We start from the raw sequence: 24,530 nt of genomic DNA, 5'->3' as shown, positions 1-24,530 counted from the left end.
GCTTCCGTTGACATTTTTGTCAGTCCGTATTTCCAGGAGACAACCCTGCTTGTGGCCTCATTCTCTTGGGACGTGGAGCCCCATGAAGAAGGGACTGGTCTGTTTCCTTGACCGCACATCCCAGCATATAGCGGGTCCTCGAAAATGTTCGCTGTTGTAGCACAAGAATCTCCAGATGACTTCACAGCTATATTTCCTCATCTGGATTGATTTTCTCTTTTTTTAGGCCCCCCCCGGGGGGGGGGCTATGGAATTAGATCAGCCATGACATTTAACTAGTTCAACCATACCCAGAAAAGTTAGGCACTCTTTGTCGTGTACAGAGGAAGAAGTTACTATCTTTGGAGCTTACAGAGACTTACCAAAACGGTGCGGTCGTTTGGATTACGTCCTATCACTTGAACACCTCGTGCTCACTACAAAGCCCACCTGTATTTCAAGTGAATCACTAAGCCTGACTGACTGAAGCCCCCTGATTGTTTTTAAATTATGAGATCATCTTTGAGTATTATGTCTTTTGTTTCACTGGATGTATGTATTTCAATATGTCTCTCTTGCTTAATATAACCTATCTAAACATGATGCTTAGAAAATGTACTGTGTATTTTTAAATATTCCTTTGTCCCTCGATTGTGATTTATTATATTTCAAAGAGCTTTGAAATTAATAATTTCAAAGGCTTTGGAATTTAAAGTATTTGGTATTTTAAAATACCAAAATGGGGAGATTTTCTGAAGAAGATACTTCTATATCCTCAGAAAAGCCACTTAAAACTGGATGAAATTGAAGAATTAGAGTGAAAGTTTGATTCCCAGAATATTAATCTAGGCTTTCTTTGGAACAAAAAGCAGGGCCGAGAAATGGTCCTCCATTGTAAATGGAGAATGAGTTTAAGCATCTTCTTAAGAAATTGTAGTTTACTTCTAGTCAGGAGTAGCCAAACAAGAGAAAACTTGATTACTTAAAGGCACTAAGTGTACTAGGAAAAGAAGCATAAATGCCTCCAACTAGAACAGCCACTGTGGTCTAGCTCTTTAAGACCTGGAATTCTGATGGAAACTGGTGGGCTCTGTTACGGATGTCCATCGTGGAGAAAAGGAACTTAGGATGCCCTTGTCATTTCTCTTGTGCATGGACTGAGCTTCTTTAAAAATTGAGCTATAAGCAGGCAAGTTATATGACTTAATTTCCTGCTGAGATGGAACATAAAGGGATTAGCTCAGGGACACTCCGGCTCTGAGGCTTTAAACCCCGGAGGACTGCGTACATGAGTTGCAGAAGATTCGCGTGATACATACCTTTAGAACACTCAGGGGCAAGGGCTCAGACTGGCAGTTAGCCGAAACTGTGCGTGTGTTCTGCATGGGACAGCTTCCCAAAGTTGATAGCTCTTGGAAACTTGTCCGGACTGATACAGATTTTGGATACATTAACCTCATGGAAAACTATTTTTTATCCAAATCACCAGGTTTCTGGAAGTAATAACTCTTTAACTGTGTTTTAAAAAGTTTATAGCTTAAAAACCCCCAATGATAGGGGCGCCTGGGTGGCTCAGGCGGTTAAGCATCTGCCTTTGGCTCAGGTCATGATCCGAGGGGCCCAGATCTATCAGTTCCCCGCTGGGCTCCCTGCTGAGCGGGGAGTCTGCATGTCCCTCCTCCTGGCCCTCTGCTCATGCGCTCTCAATCTCATTCTCTCCTTCTTGCTCACTCTCTCTTTCAAATAAATAACATCTTTTTTAAAAAATTCCATTTAATAGATATCTCTATTTTAGTAGAAAATATGAGAGAATTCCAAATATTCTTAAAAAATTCAAAATATTGAGGAAAGCCACCTAACAGCCACAGACTCAGGTAGCTTGGGCTCTATGGGTGTTTCTTAAAAGCGTGTTCCTGGATGAACTGTATTAGAATCCCTGTGCTTGTTTAAATTGGGAGTTTCCTAGGCTCCAGCCATTCCTTGAATGAGAATCTGGGGGGAGAGGTGAGCAGGGGTGTGGAATGTGGGCTTTAACCAATTCTGCAAGTGAGTTTTGCAGGCACCCAAATTTGAGAAAAAATTTTCAGGTGTTTTTTAAAGATTTTCCCACTTGGGCTCATTTCCCTTTCTAGCACCATCCCCCACCACTGACGCCTTCCCTCACACTCGTGTTTTCACTCTCCCCGCCCCCCAACAAGCCGGCTCTCGGCATGACTCAACAAGCGCTCCATGCCTTGCCATGCCTTTGTGCAGTGGGTCCTGTGCCTGGAATTCTGCTCTGACCTCATGGGGCACAGTAAGGAAAGCTTCACTCAGCCAGAGACATTGTACAACCCACTGTGCTGGGTTGAATAGTGTCCCCTAAAACTCATATTCTTCCCAGAGCCACAAAATGTGACCTGATTTGGAAATAGGGCTGTACAGATCTAATTCGTTAAGATGCTGAGTAGAATGGGCCCTTCATCCAGTACGGCTAGTATCTTAGAAGAAGGAGTAGAAGCCCAGAAAGTCACACCCAGAGGGAAGAGCAGCATGTGAAGAGGGAGGCAGAGACTGGAGTGATACTCCTACGAACCAGGAAAGGCCAAGGTTTGCTGACAATGCCAGAATTTGGAGAGAAGGGAGAAATGGATTCTTCCCTTAGGTCTTCAGAGAGAGCACGGCGCCACTGACACCTTGATTTTGGACTGTGAGATGACAGATTGTTGTAAGCCACCAAGTTTGCAGTACTTTTTTAGGGCAGCTGTAGGAAACGAAAAGACTTGTGTATTGAAGGTTGAGTGTCCTCGGATATGAAATGGAACTATCCCACCTTCTTATCTCGCAAAAGTATTGTGGGGATCAAATGAGATAAGTAAGGTGAGTGTGTTACTAGATGTATAAAATTCTACACAAGGATAATGTAAAGTTTTACTTCTATTTTGAAAATCTTTTTCATTCCCTTACATAATCCCTACCACAATACTTTGCCTATGGCGTATGCCCAATAAGCTTGTTGAATATTTTAATTTATTATTTTATTTTTTTAAAGATTTATTTATTTATTTGACAGAGAGATCACAAGTAGGCAGAGAGGCAGGCGGCGGGGGGCAGGCTCCCCATTGAGCATGGAGCACAATACGGGGCTCAATTCCAGGACCCTGAGATCATGAGGGTTAACCCACTGAGCCACCCAGGCACCCCTAATTTATTATTTTAATGCATTGTGTTGATTTTATTGTAAAAGACCCAAACATAAATACACAGAACAAGACGCATATTCAGATTACTGTCTAGTCATTTACGTGCAGCTTTTACTGCAAGTAGTGTTACTTCAGAAAGACATGATTTGGTTTGTCTAGTTAAATATAAGTAATACATATAATATTATTATACTGTATATTAATTTTTAATATACTAATGAAGTGAAATCTATGAATTTGAAAGTAAGATTTATTTAAGATGAAAAATGTTTAATTTGTTTTCACAAGTATGGCTGATTTTACTTACGCTACTTACCAGAATGCTGAGTATATTTTATTAAAAATGGCTATTTTAATAGCATTCCTTTGAAAGTGCTCATCAATAAATTTAATCAATTTCCTATTCCAACAACGGAACAGATCTTCTAGTCTTCGCCCAATAAAATGATCTCTTCCTCTCCGCAAGGAGAAGAAGAATCTGGATACTGGGAATCATTATTTATAAAGCGAATGAAAACAGATTTCCCTTGGACACCCAACTTCTATTTAAAGTAAAACAACTAGAATGTTATTCTTGCTATGTTACTTTTCCTCTAAGACTCTTTAAGCAGTTAGTGCGTGCCTTGTGGTTACCAGTATTACAGTAATCCAGCGAAGCTGATGGCAGTGCCCCTTAGAGGCAGAAAGTAGACACTGAAAGTTTTAAGCAAGTGATCACCAGAGCCAGGAAGAGACCCTGAGATTTCTGTCACCCCCTGCCCCCAACTCCAATATCTCCTTGGCAGGAGTTTACTTAACTGATAAATTATTTCTGGCTCTTTATGTCATTTATTAGGTCTAAAAGAAAAACACCTAAATAGTTCTCTATAATGTTAAATATCAATTTGGATCCTTGGGAGTGAGGACAAAAGCTTCCTACTTCCAAGTGGACTTCAAATAATATCCACTGGACGTGCACTAGGAAAATATAACTTTAAAAGCTGTTCCCTAGGATTAGTGAAGAACAAAGGAAATGAGAATTAAGAAAAGTAATTTCTGGGTAATTTTCCTTCGCTGCTCCTGTCCATACATTTCTGGTGAGTGTGTTAGTTAGGGTAAGCTAGGCTAAGTAACAGAATGTGCCCCCAAAATTCAGGGACTACAGCAACAACATGGTTATCAATTTTTCAGGTTAGCAGGACAGTGTTGCTCAGGTCCAGATGAAATGGGGGAACAGAGGGACTCTGGTCCGTGCCGCTGATAACGGCTGAGAGTGGCTTTGTCGTCGTTAACTTGAGGCCTCAGGAGCCTAGTCATGAGGAGGCAAAGGCACTGAGCAGGATACACCAGAGGGTTTACTAGACCAGATCCAGATGCTGCGCATATCACACTCATTTTCACTGGATAGAACTAGTCTCATGACCATACCTCACTGCACAGGCACCTGGGAAATGGAGTCCACCACGCGCTCACAAACAGGAGGAAGTGGGATATGTAATTAGAACTGCCCTGGGGAGGAGCCTGTTGTCCTTCTTTGTTTCCCAGTTTCCTTTTGCTTTAAGAGACAGTTCCTCCTCCTCCTACCCACGAAGTCTATGCCACTGGTGGGGGGAGGCTGGGTATTTTGTTATCGAGTCGGGCAGGCTACATAATTTGCGGGGACCAGTGAAAATGAACTTGTGGAACCCCTTGTCTCAATGGCAGAAAAGTACAGCTAACAAAAAATGTAATGCTATTTTCTTTTTTCCATGGTGTTTCTCTCTCCTCTGTACACCCCTCCCTCTGTCTAGGTCTCAGTTTGCCATCGTGGGGTTTTTTTGTTTGTTTGTTTTTGTTTTTTTGCCCCTCTATGCCACTCTAATTAAAGACAAATTAAAATGTTTAATTATTAGCATGAATTTGACCACTCATCCTTATATTGTCCAATTCCAATTTTCGTTGGAAACATAAGAGCATCTAATCTGTGTGAAATCACTGATACCATACAGTTTGTATTCTGTGGCTCATATATGCATATGTATTTTGTTCTTGCAAACAAAGTGGAAATGTTGTCCAAAATTAATTCAACTATTTTTATTTCACCCCCTAATATACTCTTCCAACAGTCTGTCCTCAGTTCTCTAATGCATAAGGAAGGACTTTCAAGCCTTTCCCTGCTGTTCTGCATCATAAGCTCCAGCTAATGGTCGCTGGCTAACACACGGAACTCATGGGAGTAGGAAGGGGTGTGACAACAGGGCTGTTTGGTCACTCAGGTTTCTCGGAATGTCACCACCTCCTCTCTGCATTCAGAGTAAGTTCTGGTTCAAACCAGAAAGCCTGGCCTCTCAGGGCTGTAAGTGCTTACTCAGTCATGGATGTCACATGCTTACCTTGACCCGAATACCTCGTGGGTCCCCCAGAATCCCGCTTTCAAGGGACCCCACACAGGCTGCCTGAGAATGGGCAGCCAGAGGGATAGGAGGACTCATGTTCCTCTTGTCTCCTTCTCACACAAGTGTGCTCCATTGTGTCCCCTCCTCATTCGCAGAACACAGATTCAAAGATAACATTACTAAGAGGTTCAAGACTATAACAGTAGAGCATTAAATCAAACACACAATCCTTCTGGCCATGGGTACCATGCAACAGAGTAGGTTGTATAGTTATGAAACTAGCCACAGAGAAACTCTCCTCCAGTGCTTTGGGAAAGAGGAACTGAGAGCTTAGAACAGTCAAATTACCTGACTCACAAATCCATCTCTATACTACAGAACGTAGAGGTTGAGATCATGATAACACAGACCAACATGAAGATCTAAAGCACTAAGAACCGTAGGATATGCCATCAATTTGGAATGGCTTGAAGAGGGGAAAAAGAAACACTCTCTGAACATATATCCTGACTGTAAAGTGCATCTTAATGTCAGATATTGTAAAATAGGGGGAAGACTTCAATTCCTGGACTTGTACTGTAGCATGCTCGTTCTTGTTATGTGGCTAACAATCATAAATTAATATTTAATTTTAAATATTTCAAACATCCAGAAAAACACAGAGGCTGGCACATAAATACCTGTGGAGCCCCCAGTCCATTTTATCGGATACTTACGGTTTTCCATATTTGCTTCACAAGACTTTTAAGGGGAAAAAGGGGGAAACATTTCAGATGACATTGATACTGCTGGGCATCCTACCTCTAAGTCCATTCCTCTTCCCCTCTCCTCAGACGTTTTCTGAAATCACTATTTATCATTGATATGCATGCTTTTATACTCCAGTACATATATCCATACCACAAACAATACATTTTTCCTTATTTTATATAGACAGTATAGTAGCATACATACCATTTAACAACATGCTTTCTCATGCATCATGTTTATTCTGAGATCTGTATTGCTATGCGTGGTTCTGGTTAATCTATTTTAATTACTGAAAAGTGTACAGTGCATAAATATACCCCAAATTATCCATCTTATGGGTTGTCATTTAAAATGTTTCTAACCTTTCTTGGGGCACCTGGGTGTCTCAGTTGGTTAAGCGTTGCCTTCAGCTCAGGTCATGATCCCAGGGTCCTGGGATTGGGTCTGCATTGGGCTCCTTGCTCACTGGGGGGCCTGCTTTTCCCTCTGCCTGCTGTTCCTTCTGTTTGTGTGCTCTCTCTTTCTCTCTTTCTCTCTGACAAATAAATAGATGGAATCTTTAAAAAAAAAAAGAAAGAAAGAAAGAAAGAAAAGTTGTGAGCATTACATCTTTAATTCTTCTGCATGTTACCAAAGGACTCTCCAATTTACATGTTCAGGGGTAAAATATTAGCATTGTGTCCCTTCACATGGTGGCTGAGACTTGGAAATGTCAAACACTTTCATTTTTGCTAAACAAATGGGTGTAAGAGGTATCTTTCAGTTTGCATTTCCGTAATGACCGGTGAGGCCTAGCATCTTTTCTTATATTAGCTAACCAAGTTTCTCTTCTACAAATTGCCTAATTAATGCTTTCCTCATTTTTTTTCTTGGGTTGTTTATTTCTTATCAGTTTGTTGTATTTATTTGTTTATGCCTACTATTCCTTGGTTATATGTATATCCAAACTTCAGCTTAATTTTCACACTCACTTATAGATTATAATTTTAATGTAAGCAGTTTCATTGTGGTTTCAGACTTTTGACCTTGATTAATATAACTCTCCCTTCCCTGCCCCACAGATATATTCTTGTCTAATATTTTTCTAAAGATTCAGTGTTTCATTTCTTGCATTGAAGATTTTGATCTCGGGATGCATGGGTGGCTCCGTCAGTTAAGTGTCTGCTGTGAGCTCCGGTCATGATCTCAGGGTCCTAGGAACGAGTGCCCGCACTGGGCTCCGTGCTGAGCCGGGAGTCTGCTTCTCCCTCTGCCTGCCACTCCCCCTGCTCATGCTCTCTCACACACTCTCTCTCTGACAAATAAAATCTTTAAATACATAAATAAATAAATAAATAAAATAGAGATTTTTTATCTTTGATCCATTTCAAATTGTTTTTGAATGGTGTAACGTAGGGAAGTGATTGTCCCAGTATCATTTGAGTTCTCCGTCCCTCTGCCATCGGTTTGCTCTATGGCCTCGAGCGTTTATGACATTTCCCTTTACGCATGCAGGTTTCCTCCTCTCTTACTTTTAACCTCTATAGGTTTATAACAGACTTCTTCAAAATTACCTGACGTATTCTTGACTCTTTGTGCTTCTATTTGAATTTGAAGATCAGCTGGTCAAGATCCATTGAAAAACTCTGCTGGGATTATTTTTTAGAAATACTTTGTGGTGTAGAATAATTTGTAGAAAATAAACATGTTTAAGAGACTGAATTTTCCCATTCACGAACAAATGACCTATGTCTATTAATTTAGCTCTTTTTGTACTTTATTTATGTTTTAAAATCTTTTTTCATAATGATTTTGGACCGTGTTGGCTAGTTTAGGAATCATTTTTTAAAATTACTTGGCTGTTTACTACAATCCTTACATTTCTTTTATAACATAATATCTTACATTTACATAGTTATAGGTGAAACTGTTGTATTACACTTTGAATTTTCGCCAGATGAACTAATACAAAATCCACTTTATGCCAATCTATACTCTTGGTTTTGAATAATTTATTCAGTGAAAGATTTTTTGTGGAGAATCATATGTGATGAGTTAAAATATCTTGAATAGACTGCAAATGTTTCTGTTTAGTTTTCACTTAAAATGCATTCTAAATGTGCTAACAACGTAGAAGGATACTGAATTATACCTATTAAATTCCCCAAATATAAAAACTTTGGATGCATCCCTATTTCAAAAGATGAATAGTAGAAATAGTACTGTTTACAGCCATGTTTCCAAATGCAAAAGGAGGGCATTTTTTCTTGCACTATTTTGAGATGAAAAAAGTAAGCAAAGAGATTTCGTGATAGCTTTGAAACCAGTAATAGTCCTGAAATGCGAAATAAGGCGGTTGTCTGTCATCCTCGCTGAAGTCAGAGTTGTTTAACGAGCTCCTTTTTATGGGATCAACTTATGCCTTATTCGTGAATCTCCCCATTCTTTGCAATGCCATGCCGACTTTGGAGATGAATTTTAATTTCATCACTATCTATGACCTACAATATGTGCAGGAACCATAATGTATTTCCCCTTTATGAACATATTCCCAAACCTCCCTGTTCTGCTTTATTGTTTGTTCACCCGTGCTCAGTGTTATTTTATTCCTCTCGCATTCTAAATACAACAGAGACTCAGCCTTACTCCAAGGCAGTGTGGAATTAACTCATCAAGGGCCTCAGAAGAATCCCCTCAATTCAAAGGGCAGTCCAAAGATTCCACACGTGACAAACGGAACAGAGACTCTTACACCAGAAAGAGCTCTGGGATCCCATCACCCAACGTCCTCACCCCCTGGACTCCCAGGAAAGCCATCAGGCCTCCTGTAGAGATGGGATCTAAGATTGTGCTAAGTCGGGGGTTGGTCTCAACCTATGCTATAAATAAATAACGTGTATAAACTGCTTAGAAAGTTCCAGTTGCTTCATATGAGTAGACTCATTTAATCCTCCCAAGAACACTAAGAGGTAGGAACAAATTTTGCAGATGGAGAAATGGCTGGGGTCACGTTGTTGGTAAATCAGAGTCGCCTGGCTTCTTGGCCCGGTGACCGCTGTTCTCAGCACCAGGCCCTGGGCAGGTTCTTTGCACATGATCTCACGTGGACTTCTCACCAGGACCCTGAAAGGTGAGGGATCCGTGGCTAAGTTTCAATGACCTCTCCCACCTGCGGACCCAGATCTTGCCTCCAGGCCTGCTGCAGAGGCTATGTGCCCAGAATGACTGAAACAAAGAAGGGTTTTAGAGCTTGTCAGGGAAGCACAGGAATTAGCATAACCAAGTGCCAAATAACTGCATATGTGACATGAACTCCATGCCTGCCATCAACCTGACAGTAATGTTTTTATAATCACACATTACAAACTATGCTTGGTACTTACCTGAATTATAAAGCAGTTTAAATATTATCTTGTTAAACACCTTAGTTTGGATTTCAAAGTTTTTCCAAGTTGAGAATCAGAACATGGGTCATGCATGGGCTCCTGAAGAGTAAATGAAAAATGCCTGTTTACAGCCATGGAGGAATATTCGACAGCTCTACTCGGAAATGAAGCAAGTTATCAGTGTGATAAACCATCTCCTGGGAAAGTAATTAACACGAGAGCATTTCTTCTTTATTCCCACCTCTTAATGGTACCAGTGCATAAGCATTTAGCTGACACGCTTGTTATAAGTCAAGAACCTGGTTGTCCGGGTGACTGTCGAAGCTCCTGGAGGATCCCCCAGGTCCAGCTGAGTCTTGCTTTGTTCAGTTCACTGCCTCGCTTCTAGAATAATCATCCTAAGTCAGTGGGTTTTTTCCCTTGAGTATTGGTGAACAGGTGAGCACAGAGTCACAGTGACTGGTCACATGCCGAGTCTCCTTGTTCTGCTCACGCGTTCTGCTCCTGCGGCTGCGTCAGTCCGATCTCTGCCTCCGTCTTCACGCTGCCTCTTCCTCTTCGGTGTGTGTCACGTTTCGTCTCTGCTTCCGTCTTATGAGGACACTTGTGATTGGAAGTAGGGCCTCCTGAATAATCCAGGCTTATCTCCCTTTGTCAGGATCCTTAATCATACTTGCAAAGACTCTTTCTTTACAAAGTAACATTCTCAGGTTCCAGGAATTAGGACCTCTTCAGACCGTGATTCAGTCTCAGTCTGCTGTACCGTCTATATGATTTCAAGCAAATCACTTAGTCTCTCTAAATTCAATTTTCTTATCAATTAAATGTGTGCATTGAAAGTATCTATTTCATAGGGTTGCTTGAGGCTCACATGAGATAATTTACATAAAGCAATTAACATCATGCTTGGCAGAAAAAATAAATTTCAAATCAACAGTAGCTCTTGTGTTTTTCTATGCAAAGATGTCAGTATCTTTCCATCGCTTTTTGTCTAAATCTCTTAGTCTTGAAATTCGGTATGTCCATTATCTGGCCCCAACAATTTTTCCAACCTTGCCTTTTACGGATTTCTTTGTAGAGCTTCTGTTCTAGTGAGATTTGATGCTAACCATCTCCTCTGCCTAGTCTCCCTGATCCTCTTCTCTGTGCCGCTGTTCTCGGCTTCTCCCCTCTCGGAGACTTTGTCCTTTCCTCTTGTCTTGTCCACGATACTGTCTGTCCTGCGAGGACCGGATCAGTGACATTGGCCTCTTGGAAGCTTCCCCAGCCAAACTAATCCAGGGTAGTCACTCCCTTTGGGGACTGCCAGTGCCACTCTCAGAAGGCTTTATCAACTCCTACTGTGACGGCTGGACACTTACACCTTGCTGCATACAAACGCATGCTAGGTGCCAAGTGCACCATAACGATGGAGAAAACAGAAAGGGAGAGAATTCAAGGAAGTCAGATCTGGGCTCAAAGACTAGATTCACATCTTATCTCCTTAGACCAGAAACAGAGTAGAAATACTCTGGCAGTGAATGGGCCTAAAGCTGCAGGCCTCCTGAGACTCCACTCCAGAGCACACAGTGGTGGCTGAGAGCCGGGCTTCTGCGGGATCCTAAGGAATAATAACAGTCTCCCTGTAGGATGGAGATCAGGATGAGGCTCAATGTTCAGAGGCTGGACTGGAAGATTTTGCTACTAAAATCTGCTGCCAACCGCTGTCTGGTATGGTTGGGACCCAAGGCATTGGGTAAAGATAACTTGTAGACAGGAGTGGATACAGACTGAGAAAGAATGAGATAAATGGAGAAAAATAAAAACTTTCCACTTAAAATAAGTCAGCAGAGGGATGCCTGGGTGGCTTAGTTGGTTAAGCGGCTGCCTTCAGATCAGGTCATGATCCCAGGGTCCTGGGATCAAGTCCCACATCGGGCTCCTTGCTCAGCATGGAGCCTGCTTCTCTCTCTGCCTCTGCCTGCTTGTGCTCTCTCTCTCTCTCTCTGACAAATAAGTAAATAAAATCTTTAAGAAAAAAAGAATAAGCCAAAAGATAAAAATTCATTAACACATGAAGACATCAAATGCTAAGAAAAATAGCCAACAAAACAAACAACTAAAACATGTACCGTTCCAGACTATACTAAATTTATATAATAGTAAAGAGGAACTAGAGTATGTTCTGGATGAATGAAGAAATAAGACAATCAGACAAAAAAATAGGAAGAAGCTATTTTTAAAAAGAATAGAAAAGCTGAAACAAGAACAGTGAGATATAAAGAAGCACAAATTATCAACTTTGGCTAAGTAAAATGCAAAACCTCAGAGCACGGATGAACTTTAAACCAGAACATTGAAGGAGAGATTAGCAAGTTGAGATCTATTACTCGATTAGGAAATGGACCCCAAATAGGAGAGACTAAATACATAACTTCCGCCTAGGCACACCATGCATAAAAACCGGGCAACTTCACAGAAAACCAGAAAATATGTAGGGCAAACAGAGAGAAAGGCTGGATCGCTGCAGAGTAACAGTTGGGTTGACAGTGGAATACCAGCTGTACAAGATGCATGACAATGAGTCAGTGTCTCAAACTTGCCAAGAAAAAATAAATGTGACCACCTAAAATTTTATACACAACTGAAATATCATTCAAGAGTGAGGGGGAAATAAAGATATACAAAGACTCAAAGAGTTTCCAACTCTACTCAACTCTAGGTAAAGTGCTGTTTAAGTAAGTACATCAGCAACAATAAACCCAAAGCTGAGACTGGGAGACCAGATCTAATGGCAAGTCCTCAAACTGACAAAATGCTAGTAAAATTCAGTAACTGTTGACTGCTTTAAGAAAATGTTAAAAAAAAAAAAAAACCTAGACTAAAATTCTAGTCAACAATGGCAGGATACTAGAGTTTTCGATGCTCAACTAAAGCTTTGTTTTATTTGGGAGAAGGATAAAAATACTGAATCTGGATTTTTCATACATCAAACCATGCTGAAAGATTTGCAAAAAGGGTGGAGATAGAAAATATGTGTCCCAGGCAAATATTAAGCTAAAGAAAACTTATGTGGCAATAGACTATCAGACCAAAAATAACATTAGTAGAGAAAGGAGAGACATATGATAGTAAAAAGCAGAAGCTACCAAAGTGACATAAAAATTAAGATCTCATATTGACCTCACAACATAATCTGAACTGTAAGGGGTGAAAGTTAACAGAATTACAAGAAAACTTGACAAATTCATTAAGTAGGAGGTCATACTCCTAACAAACTAACAATAGTTTAAATAGACAAAATAATAATAATAATAATAATAATATTGAAGACACGGAGGTTTTTAAATTTTTTATTATTAAGTTTTTTGTCTTCATTCCAGTATAATTAGTAGTATTGTATTACTTTCACATGTACAATATAGTGACTAGACAATTCTGTACATTAGTCAGGGCTCATCAGAATAGGTGTCTTTTAATCCCCATGATCTATTTCCCCCATTCCTCCACTACCCTCACCTCCAGTAACCATTAGTTTGTTCTCTATACTTAAGTCTGTTTCTTTGTTTCTCTTTCTCTGTCTCTCTTATTTGCTCATTTGTTTTGTTTCGCAAATTCCACACGTGAGTGAAATCATATGGTATTTGTCTTTCTTTGAGTTATTTCATACACACACACACACACACACACACACTACATTTTCTTTATAAAGTATGGAGATTCCTCAAAAAGTCCTGTAGCAAGAGTCATTCCATCCTATATATATTCCCGCATCCACCTTCTTTATCAGTTCATCTGTCAGTGGACACTTGGGCTGCTTCCATAAATTGGCTATTGTAAATAATGCTGCTGTAAACACAGGGGTGCATGTACCCCTTTGAATTAATGTTTTTGTATCTTGGAAGGTTAATACCCAGTAGTGCAATTACTAGATCATAGGGTCGTTCTATTTTTAACTTTTCGAGGAACCTCCATACTGTTTTCCAGAGTGTCTACACCAGATTGCATTCATACCAACAGTGCAAAAGGGTTCCTTTTTCTTCACATCCTTGCCAACACTTGTTTCTTGTGTTTTTGATTTTAGCCATTCTACCAGGTATGAGGTGATATCTCATTGAAGTTTTGATCTGCATTTCCCTGATGATGAGTGAGGTTGAGCATCACTTCATGTGCCTGTTGACCATCTGGATGTCTTTTCTGGGGAATGTCTTTTTATGTTTTCTGCCCACTTTTTAGTTGAATTACTTGTTTTTTGGGTGTTGAGTTGTATCAGTTCTTTTTTTTTTCTTTTTGAAAGACTTTATTCATTTATTTATTTGACAGACAGAGATCACAAGTAGGCAGAGAGGCAGGCAGAGAGAGGAGAAAGAGGCTCCCTGCTGAACAGAGAGCCTGATGTGGGGCTTGATCCAAGGACCCTGAGACCGTGACATGAGCTGAAGACAGAGGCTTAATCCACTGAGCCACCCAGGTGCCCCAAGTTGTATCAGCTCTTTATGTATTCTGGATACTAGCCTTTTATCATATATGCAGATATCTTCTCCCATTCCGTAGGTTGCCTTTTAGCTTTGTTGATTGTTTCCTTTGCTGTGCAGAAGCTTTTTATTTTTATGTAGTCCTAATAGTTTATTTTATTTCCCTTGCTTCCAGGAGACTTATCTTAAAAATGTTGTTAGGGCCAATGTCAGAGAAATTACTGCCTGTGCTCTCTTCTAGGACTTTTATGGTTTTTGGTCTCATTTTTAGGTCTTTAATCCCTTTTGAGTTTATTTTTCTGAATGGTTCAGGAAAATGGTCTGGTTTCACTGTTTTTTATGTAGCTGTTCAGTTTTCCCAACACTATTTGTTGGAAGAGACTATCTTTTTCCATTGTATATTCTTTCCTCTTTTTTGAAGGTAAATTGATGATGTAATTGTGGGTTTATGTAGGTTGTTCTAAGCAACAAAATTAAAAGGTTAGTTTTGACCTATAGATCAGATCTCTACACCCAACAGACAGAAAATATACATTCTTCTCTAGGACTCCTAGAACATCTACAACATTGATCATGAAGAGTATTAAAATCTCAACAAATTCTAAAGAAGTTATATTATTTAATCCAATTTTGTAGGTATATACAACTAAAAAGATAGTGGTATAAATGAATTCATAAATTAAAGCTAAAGAGATTGAAAATAAATGTAAGCTATTCAGGTTAAGAATCAGAAAAAGAATGGATTAATCCCAACAAAAACAGAAAGAAGGAAATAAATAAAATAGCAAAGATTAATGAAGTTGATATCAAAGAAACAGACGATGTGCAAAGCCAAAACCTAGTTCTTTGAAATGGCTAATAAAATAGACAAATTTTCAGCATGAGGGCACAGGAAAAAAGGTATAAATTAATAATAATGGGAATAAAAAAGGGAGTGTAACAGATATTTTGTCATAAATATGTTCTAAACAAATTATGCTAATTATTTGAAATATAATTGGGATAATCTATTAGAAAAACATAAATTACCAAAATCAGAAACCCCTAATAAATCAATAGACATTAAAGAAACTCAAGGTCATCAAAAGCTAACCCCCCACCATAAGAGTAAAAACATAACCCAGCCCACTGTACAATTTCTTCTAAATTTTCAAAGATTATCCCTTTTTCTCATACAAACTATTCCAGAGAATCAAGAAACATGGAATCAAGAAAATGGAATGACTCTTGATGAAGGACTGGAGTGGTTGGTTCAAGACAGAAAATTGCAGACCAGTCTTTATGTACGAGTATAAATGCAAAAATCCTCAATAACATATCATTGTCAAAAAATTAATAATGCACCACAGTAAAATAGGATTATCCTTAGAACAGAAGTCTGGTTCACTATTGGAATATTTATTACTATAACTTAATATAATAACTAAAAGGGGAAATTATTTTAACATGTAGCAAAAATATTTGTTTGATATGTCTGATATGATGTTTTGAGAACGATACTTCTGTAGTGTTTTTCCCATAAAAACATAGCCCCGTTCATGATGAGAAAACCATTGGATAAATCTAAATTGAGGAAATTCTGCCAAATATCTGATCAATTCAGATGATGAAAAACAAGGAAAGACTAAGAATCTGTCTCAAGGCCAAGGAGACTTTGGAGACAGTGATGACTCAAGTCAATGTTGTGTCCTGATCGGATCCTCCAATACCATGAGGACGTTCATGGGCAAACTGGTGGTACGCAAATAAAATCTAGAACAAAGTCAGTTGTAATGGATCAGTGTTGACTTCTTAGTTTTGACATACATAAGATGGTAATGTAAGAAGTTCACCATCAGGGAAACTGGCTGGGAACTGTCTGTACTATCTTTGCAATTTCCCTGTACATCTAAAATTATTCCAAAATTAAAAAGTTTATTTAAAGGGGGGAAAAAAAAACCTCGACACCTACTCATGATGAAAAATCTTTGCAAACCAGGAAGAGAAAGGAGGTTCCTTGCTTTGGTACAGCAGCTGCACATCCCCCCCCCCCCCACATGCCCTCACCAGTCTGAGAGCTGTGGGCAGTCACAGAAGGTACCCCCAGCAGCACACCCACCTGTAGAGGGAGAACTGGGGCTGAGCTATGGAGCAGGAACTGAAGAGGTGGGGGGTGGGGTGGGGGGTGAGGTGGGGGCAGAGTGAAGGGATCCTACCCGAGAGACAAAAGGGGAGGAGCCAACAAGTGCCCTCTGCATGCAAGGGTGAGGGAGACTGAGGAGAGTGCCATGCCCCCAGGCACCTGGGAAGCACAAGGCAGAGATTCCCAGAGGAGAGGAAGGAACGGCCAGAGGGCAGGCTGAGGCTGGCTGAGGACTAAGATTTGTGAGTGGACATGTCTAGAAAGTAATTGCATTTTTTTTTTTTAGAAAAGAAGCTTTTAAATCTTTTTATTGATCATGCGTTCCATCAGTTAAATAAAATCTGTGCATGAAAAATAAACACACAACACACATATATAATATGTATTATATAATATGTACATTAATGAGATAACAGAATAGTAATAGATAATGTCAGATGTAATACGTATTATAATATGTAGGTTACTGAACTAGCGTTTGCATAATAAAAATACAAAAAATAAAAATGGTAAAGGATGATTCAAAAGAAAATATGAATGTAAATATTTTTCTTCCTGCACCTTGTTGGTTGAGGCAATAAGATCAGGTACACATTTAACGTCTGAGGAGTTGGTCTGGCAGAAGTGCAAAGAGGGGGTCCTTGCTAACCTCCCCCCCCCTCCCCTCAGCATCCTGCTAAGGTTGAAAGGTAATCCATGCTTCCTATCAGCTCTGAGCTTTACTGCTCTTGATGCTCTACCTCAGCGGTTTCTGGCTTGGTGACCCCTGGCCCTCCCCACCTTCTAGGAGAAAAATTCGTAAAAAGAACCCAGAATCCAGAGTCTGAAGGTCTGCATTTGAGTCTGGTCTTCTTCTGTTTTACTGTATGATCTGAGATAAATTACTCTACATTCTGAGCCTTGGCCTTCTAATCCATGAACTGGAGATTATGTACTTTTCAGGCATGTGTGTTAAATATATATAATATATATTATATAATTTAAATATCACATGTATATGATACATATTTTTTACATACAGAGTTTATGTAATTATATATTAAGGACTAAATGCAGCACTGTGTTTGAAAGTGATCTGTGAGCTAAAATTAACATTTCTTCCGACGCCAGGAGCTAGACCGGCATTCTCTGTGGTTGCTTCCGTAGAACAGTTTTAGCTGTGCAGTCTACATTCTGTCTGCACTTCCACGGACACCGCGTGTCCCTGCCTTGGGCCTGGAAGCAGCACTGACTGACTTTTCACGGTCATTAGGTTACCTTTTCCTGTCCAATCTAGAGCACTAGTTTTTAACTAGGAGAGACTTTTCCCTCCCAGAGCACACTCAGAGGTGCCTGGAGAGATTGTTTTGTTGCTGCACATGAGGGCAGAGGGACAGCAGCGGTGTGTAGAGGGCAGAGACCAGAGATGGGGCTGCACATCTCACAATGCCCAGGACAGTCACACAACAGGGAATTTAAAGTGATGATAGCGCCCGAGCTGGCACCCTTCCTGGAATTGTCCATCCATCTTCCGAATCTGTCCTCCCAAAAAGAATGTGAATGTGCATGGGTGGGATGCAGAAGGACACTGACGGGGTCAAGGGCATGGTAGTTTTGGTCTCTGTTAGAGGTCACTTGCCGGCACTGGCACGAGACCCGGGCCTGGCCCTGGGCGCTGCGTGCTGGGATCCTGACCACTGCCATCGGCGAGGCTGGGCAAAGTGCTGGAGGAGGAGGACCACGTGTGCTCTGCCTTCACCTAGCGGCGTTCCCATTCTGATGTGCGTGACTCCTCTGTCGGTGAAAACCTTGTAATCACTGAATTTCAATCTCACATAAATAACAGTAACATTTTACTGCTTTTCCTTCCACTTTTTTTTCGCTCCCTTCTGTTTAGTTCTCTGACTCTTCGAACACGCGGATATTCTGACATTTCCGTGAAGTCAGAAACCCCGATGTGCCAGGTCTTGCTTCTCAGGTTCTTCTCGGTCTTCCTTTCACAAATCGGCGTGGAGCGTTCCTCTGTGACCAGGACATCTTATCCACGGCTTTGACCCCATTGCTGCGATCCCGAGGCGCAGTCCTTGCCACCGTTTCCTGACCACGGCAGAATCATCAGTTACCAGAGGCAATGGGATACCTTCATCCCTGCCCTTGGTCACTTCCCCGATGCATTCGTTGATTTTCCAAAGCAGAAAGTTAGCTGATCATCAGAATTGTAAATTATTCAGTCTAATGGCATGGAAATTAATAAAGCAAAGTCGTGAGACGACCATCTGTTTCAAAGTTATCTACTTGTAGATGTTTATCAAGCTAAGAAACTCACCATATGTGTAACATATTGTCTGAAGAAAAGGAAATCTCAACTTCTTTCTGGAAAATCCTGACCTTGTACATTATGTTTTCCTGCATCATGTTAGGGCAACTTCTCTAGTCACAGGTGAATCCGAGAGTTGCTTCCCCCTCTCTCTCTGTTCGTTTTTCGTAATAGGAAGTCTGAATGAATTCTGTTTGCATAAGGTGTTCAACCTCATTCTACAAAAGGTCTGAAAACATCTTTTAAGTCCAATCTGTTCTTGTGTTTGCCTTAGACTAACCTGTTTTTAAAATGCCTCTTCAGAAATGATACACTTGAATTTTTCTCATCGTGGCTTCTGTCCAAACATGTCACATTGCTTTGGAGATAATATTCCATTCATTTTCACAATATTCCTCTGAAAATGTAGACAATATTATGCCACCTTGCATGTGGTCAAACTACAGCATTCGGGGTGGGGGGGTGTGATTCACTCTCTCCCCTGCTGTCAGCCCCTGGGATGTAATTCTGTTCTGAACATCATTTGCACGTAGCTGAATACCCCTTAGGAAGTTCCCCTCCACTCCCGAGATAATTCCGGGAGTGCGTCTTGTCTTCCTTCATTTGCCTGTAGGTTTTTGTATCCGGGTTTGATCCGTGTGAGTTCACATACTGAACTCAGCCCAGTTCAATGCTTGGAATTATAAGAGTGTTTAAGACTCAAATAAAAGGAAGGGCTATGAGCATTACAGATGGGCGCAGTGTGTGACATATTATTTAAGCACACCTATATATTTCTTGAATAGAGAAAAATGAAAATTTGGCACTTTACAGGATAATAGTGGTATATTTGTTTTCTCACGCCTTGCTTATTTTTCCTCATGACAGTCTCATTGTATAGACGGGCTTGATGCTCCCGAAGCAGAGATGAGCACACTGAGACTCGGAGAGCTTTCGTCGCTCTCTGGGTATCTGTAGGGACAGACACGGGGTCATTCAGCAGTCCTTCCCACTGTCTCGCAATTCCTTCTTTCCTCTTCCCACTGCAACGTCTTCCCTAAAACTCTCCTAAGCAACCTTCTTCCGTGTCCGCTCCCCGAGGCTTCAGATATCTCATTTCCCTAAGACTCAGCTTTTATCACATTTCCCCCTTACCTGAAAATCATCCGTGGGTCCTGAATATAATCGGTCCCTGCCTCCCAGTTCCTGACCTGGAGCTTCTAAGACCTTGGAATGTCCTGGGGATACGAGAGCCTTTGGCCACAATGAGCCTATTCTTGGTGGGCTCCTGAGAAGCCTCAGGATGGGGACCAAGAAGCTTGCAACTTTCAGGCCCACAACCCCACCCCGCAGCCCCCCACCCGGTGTCCCGAGCGAAGACAGCGGTAGAGGAATCACCTCTGTTCGGTTCCGCTGGACTTGGGAGGGTGTCTGACAGACATCATGAACCTTGTGGCTATTTTTCTTAATTTTATTGCGTTATCTAGTTCATGTAAAATGATACACTACGCCCAGATCAGTGCGGATTTGGCATTAGCGAGCGGACCCCGAGCGCGGGAACGCGTGCGGCCGGATCGCGCCGTCGCCGCCTGGTCCGCTCTGGGGCCGCGACCCGACGTCTCCGGCCGGACCTGGGCCGGGGCCCAGCAGTTCCCGGAGAGCGGGCCGAGGGCAGCCCCAAAGCCACACGCTCCTCGGAAGGTCCGAAGGGCCCCACACCGCAGCCCCGGACCCAGGACTCAGGGCGCAGCTGCGCTTGGGAAGCGGCCGGTTCCCCGGACTCGTCCGTCGGGCGCCCGCGCACGTGCCGCGCCCCGCAGAGCCCCGAAGGCCGCCGGACGCGGACGCCGCCGGACCCCGCGCCCCGGGCCGGACCCGATCTCGCCGCCCCGGGGGGGGGAGTCCGGAGCCGCCGGCGGAGGCTGACGGGTTCGCGCCAAACCCGCGGCCGCTGCGCCCGTCTCGGGGGCGGCGCCGGGTCTCGCGGAGGCGACCGAGCGTCCGCGGCGAGTCCGCGCCGGAGCAGCGTCGCCGACGCCCACGGGGAACCGCCGGCCGCGCGGGAGGAGCCGCGGGCCGGGGCCGGAGCGGCTCTGGGGGGAGCCCCCGGGGGCCCCGCAGGCCGCTCGCTGCTGGCGCCCGCGGCCCCCGCGTCTCCGGGGAATCCGAGGGGAAACGCCGCGACGCCTCCCCTGCTTCTCCCGCCCCGGCCGCTCCCTCCCGGGCACCGCCGGCTCCTGCCGCCGCGTCTCTCCCGCCGCCACCTGCACGCTCTCCGGGGGCGCCGCGCGGAGGCCGCCGGCTCTGCCCTCCCGGCAGCTCGACGTCCGCCGACGCCCACCGCGGCTCGGGCTCCCGTCGCCGCTGTCTGCGGCCTCGGCCCCTCCGGCCGCCCCCGCCCTCCTGCGTCCCCCGGCGCGTCCCCCCGCCCCAGCCTGCCCCCCGCATTCACGTCCATCCAACAGCTGATGACACGCAGACCCACCGGACTTCTAGAAGATTCCACACCTCCCGCCGGCCTGCGGTGTCCCCCTCCTGAGTTCCCACCCGGGACCCGCAGTTACCAGGAAACTCGGCCTCGTTCCCATCTCTCCGGACCGGGCAGGGCCGTCAGAATCTGCCCTCCCGGGACTCCCCGCTCTCCGCGGGTCACAAAATTTTAAAATGTGAAGTTTGTCATTTCTGCTGAGTCTGTCCAGTTGCACCTCAGTTCAGTCCCTCACTGTTACCGGCCTGTCTCGGTGCTTTTCTACCTGGATTTCCTGCTACTGGCCTTTGCCTCTCTGGCCCATCCCCGGCCCCACACGCTGACCAGGACAGTGTCCTTCAAGCCACTCCGGTCCCCAGGCTTCCCCACTATCCGGGAGCACTGCAGGCGCACCGCCTCTTTGCAACACTGGACGCATTGCTCAATCGCTCCGTGCCTCAGTTTACCGCTATACAACGGGAACGGTAGTAGTAACTACCTCCCGGGGTTGTTGGGAGGATTAAGTAAATTAACCTCCGCCCTGCCTGAGGACATGCCCCAGGAGCTGAGTCATAGCTAGACCTGAGTCCGGGCCAGCACGGTGGCCAGTCCTTAGTGCGACATGCGTGTCACCATCTGGCCCCTATCTTTCCTGCCATCCTGTCGTCCCTCTGTAGCCCTGGCGCTTACTGCAACAGGCATACTTCAAGGGCAGCTCAATGTCACCTTCAAGGAGTATCCCTTCTCTCCTCCCAGGAAGGAACTAGCAGAACTATTTGCTCTGTCCGTGCTCCTATTAAGCACTTCGGTCATGGTTTTAATGCGACACAAACAGTATGTTCCCATTCCTTCTGCTTGGTAGTGACCTCCCTGACTGTGGGACTCTGGACGCCGCCATCTTAAAATTCCATCACCCTTTAATTCCTTCGCCCAATAAATGGTATGCAGTGGCTCATAAATAAATATTGGATGAGTTAATTTTCTAAATTGTAAATTTAGTGAAAAGCGAGGCCGAGGATGATGTTTTGTGCTGGGTTTGGATTATATTGGTATTTGACTGAGGGTGTCTGGTCTGCCCTGAAACTTCAAAACAGGTTTCAGATCTTTTCTTAAAACAATGACTTTAAAAGTAAAATATCTTTTAAGAGATTTGGATGTATCACATTGTTTTACTTTCTATGAGAAAGCTTCAGTAGGTAATATTCAGATTTTTAAAAAAAAATTTTGGCATCCCAAAAAAGACATGAAAACTGAAAAATGCTCACTTGGCTTTAACATAACTGCGATTTGATAAATATTTTGGATGTTTATTTGCAAAAGAATATAAAGAATCTTTATTTTAAAGACTTGTTTGGTGGAGCTGAAATATCACCATTGTACTCTGCTAGAATGAAACATTTATTGTCCTGGGTGGTTTTTTGTGGTTTTCTTTCTTTTTTTTTTTAATCACTTGCTCTTTAGACTGTTGTTTAAATCTTTTTTTTTTAATGTGTTACCAAGGAGAAAATGTGATAGCAAATTCCATACTGTAGAATGGTATGCCCACCCCGCCTCCCTCCCCACCAACACACACATAATGATGTCTGAGTATGTTCTGATCCGTATCCACCGGGTTTTGTTCCAAGCCTGAAAAAGACAGCCTCCCACTGAGCAAATCAGCCCTCCAGAGGATGTCTTTTTCTTTGGTGTTCCTGCAAATTAGCACATATCTGTGCTGTGTTGTATGGTATTTCAGAGAGGCATTTTATTATTTTTCTAAATAGGAAAATGTACAGAAGGTATGTGTTCTTATGGCAGACACAATTCTTTCTCCTCTGTTTAAGTCAGCATTGGTGGGCATGGATTCAGTCCCACGAATGACCTGATTTGGAAAATCATGAATGTGATTTGAGTCTGCCCACAAAACCTCACCCTTTGGTCTGAGAAAAATGATGTACATAGCCTTAATTTTTTAGGCATGTAGATATTCAAAACTCTAACTCCAGGGTGAAGTATGAGATGAAATCGATGTCTTAGAAGTCTGCAGAGAGGTCATCTGACAATATTCTTATAAACACTTAGAGAGTCATTTATACTTTTGAGCCCTTAAAACCTATGCCCAAATATTTCTTCTAAAATTAGCTGTTTTTCTTCTGCCTTTAATTTCGGTTTGTTTGGTTTAATGATAGCTACTGAACGTAAATGCCCTTTACGATGGCACTTTCCAGCTGTGCGCAGAACTTTATATTTAAGTACCAATTTGTGAGGAAAGAATGCTTCCAGCTCAGTTGTCATCAGCATTAGAGGTTTTTAGCAATTGCCAATTATTTTCCTAAATTACCTATTTTAATTAAGTAAAATATTGTGAATTTAAGATTATGAAATGCTCAACTATTATTTCATCTCTAACTAATTAGTGAAAGAAAGAGGAAATAATATTTGGTGACAGCAAGTGGCTTTTTATAGAAGAAAACCCTTGTGTGCTTCCAATGCCTTCATTTAAGGAAAGAAGTACAAACTCTTCATGAAATCCCACCACACAGAGCATGTTTGCTGGAGTATATCCTCGACTGATCATTTGTCCTAATCAAGAGTGTATGTTCATTAGGACTTGGGAGGCGAGCTCTCTCCCCTCCCTGCCTGTTTGTACCTATGGAGAGCTCAGCAGACGAGAATCAAGTCTAGAATTTAGGGAAGGCCTTGATTCAACTGTGAATACGACGGGATCTGTGGTTTGGTTTTGGAATTTCAATCTCTGACTTAGGGCTGGGCTCGCATTCTACTCAGAGGAGAGTAGATTAAGGGCTGTGTGCAGACCAAGGAAAATTGGCTCCCAAACCCATCTGCCCAGCAGCTCACCACGATGTTGGAAGACATCAAAAGCCACTACTAACTGACAGGGGCAACTAACTAGCAGGTGAAAAAACTTACTTTTGTATTTTATATCAGACTAAGATTCCCCCCACCCCACCGCCCCCGAACTGTCGGGTAGAGGCAGAAGGCACAGGCGCAGCTCTCTTCCTACCCTGCACTCCCGGGGACAGTGGTGAGCTCCCGGGGACAGTGGTGAGCTCCGGAGGAGACCGGGGCTAGTCAAGAACCCTGCTTGGCTGCTTGAGGGCACAGCCAGAATTCTGCAGTCTAGTGAGCTAATTATGCACTCTTGATGAGATCATTAGAGGACAATAAAGGAAAATGGAAACAATTTGCAATATGTGTGGACAAATTTCCATATAGAATAATTTTTGTTTGTATTTCAGTGTTGGGTAGAAACATTCTATCCTGAGGAAAGGTTGTCTGTTTGTTTTTTATCTTCAGATTGAAACTTACCCTCTACACACCAAGGTATAGTCAAGAGTTATAACTCTTTATGGCCAGCATAGGCGATACTGCGTGTTTGCCTTTCTGATCTAATAACGGTGTGGCACCCCACACAGAAAAAGGGAAAAAACCCGGGAATCCCACCACTGCATTTTCTGAGTATTTATTTCACCCGCCCATCTGATGCTGGAAACAATTAAATTAGGAGATTTATGCTTTATATGTATTTTTATTAAAATAATATTCTTGGGATGCTGGGAGGCTCAGTTGGTTAAACATCTG

General features: G+C 42.6%; 1 protein-coding gene across 6 annotated transcripts in view; it reads left to right on the top strand.

Moving 5' to 3' along the window:
- Positions 1 to 24,530, top strand: part of PACRG (parkin coregulated) — a 512,994-nt gene that overhangs the window by 330,943 nt on the left and 157,521 nt on the right. The window contains exon 5 of one of the 6 annotated variants that reach the window (XM_032337980.1): positions 18,083 to 18,436. The exons of the other annotated variants lie outside the window; for them this stretch is intronic. Coding sequence (XP_032193871.1) covers positions 18,083 to 18,090 — 8 coding nt within the window. The 3' untranslated portion in view covers positions 18,091 to 18,436. Of the gene's footprint in view, positions 1 to 18,082; positions 18,437 to 24,530 lie in introns of those variants that run through there. 6 annotated transcript variants of the gene reach the window in all.

This window comes from Mustela erminea, chromosome 4 (assembly GCF_009829155.1).
Source record: "Mustela erminea isolate mMusErm1 chromosome 4, mMusErm1.Pri, whole genome shotgun sequence".
Taxonomy (NCBI): Eukaryota; Metazoa; Chordata; class Mammalia; order Carnivora; family Mustelidae; genus Mustela; species Mustela erminea.
This window is presented reverse-complemented; position numbering and strand designations above follow the sequence as displayed.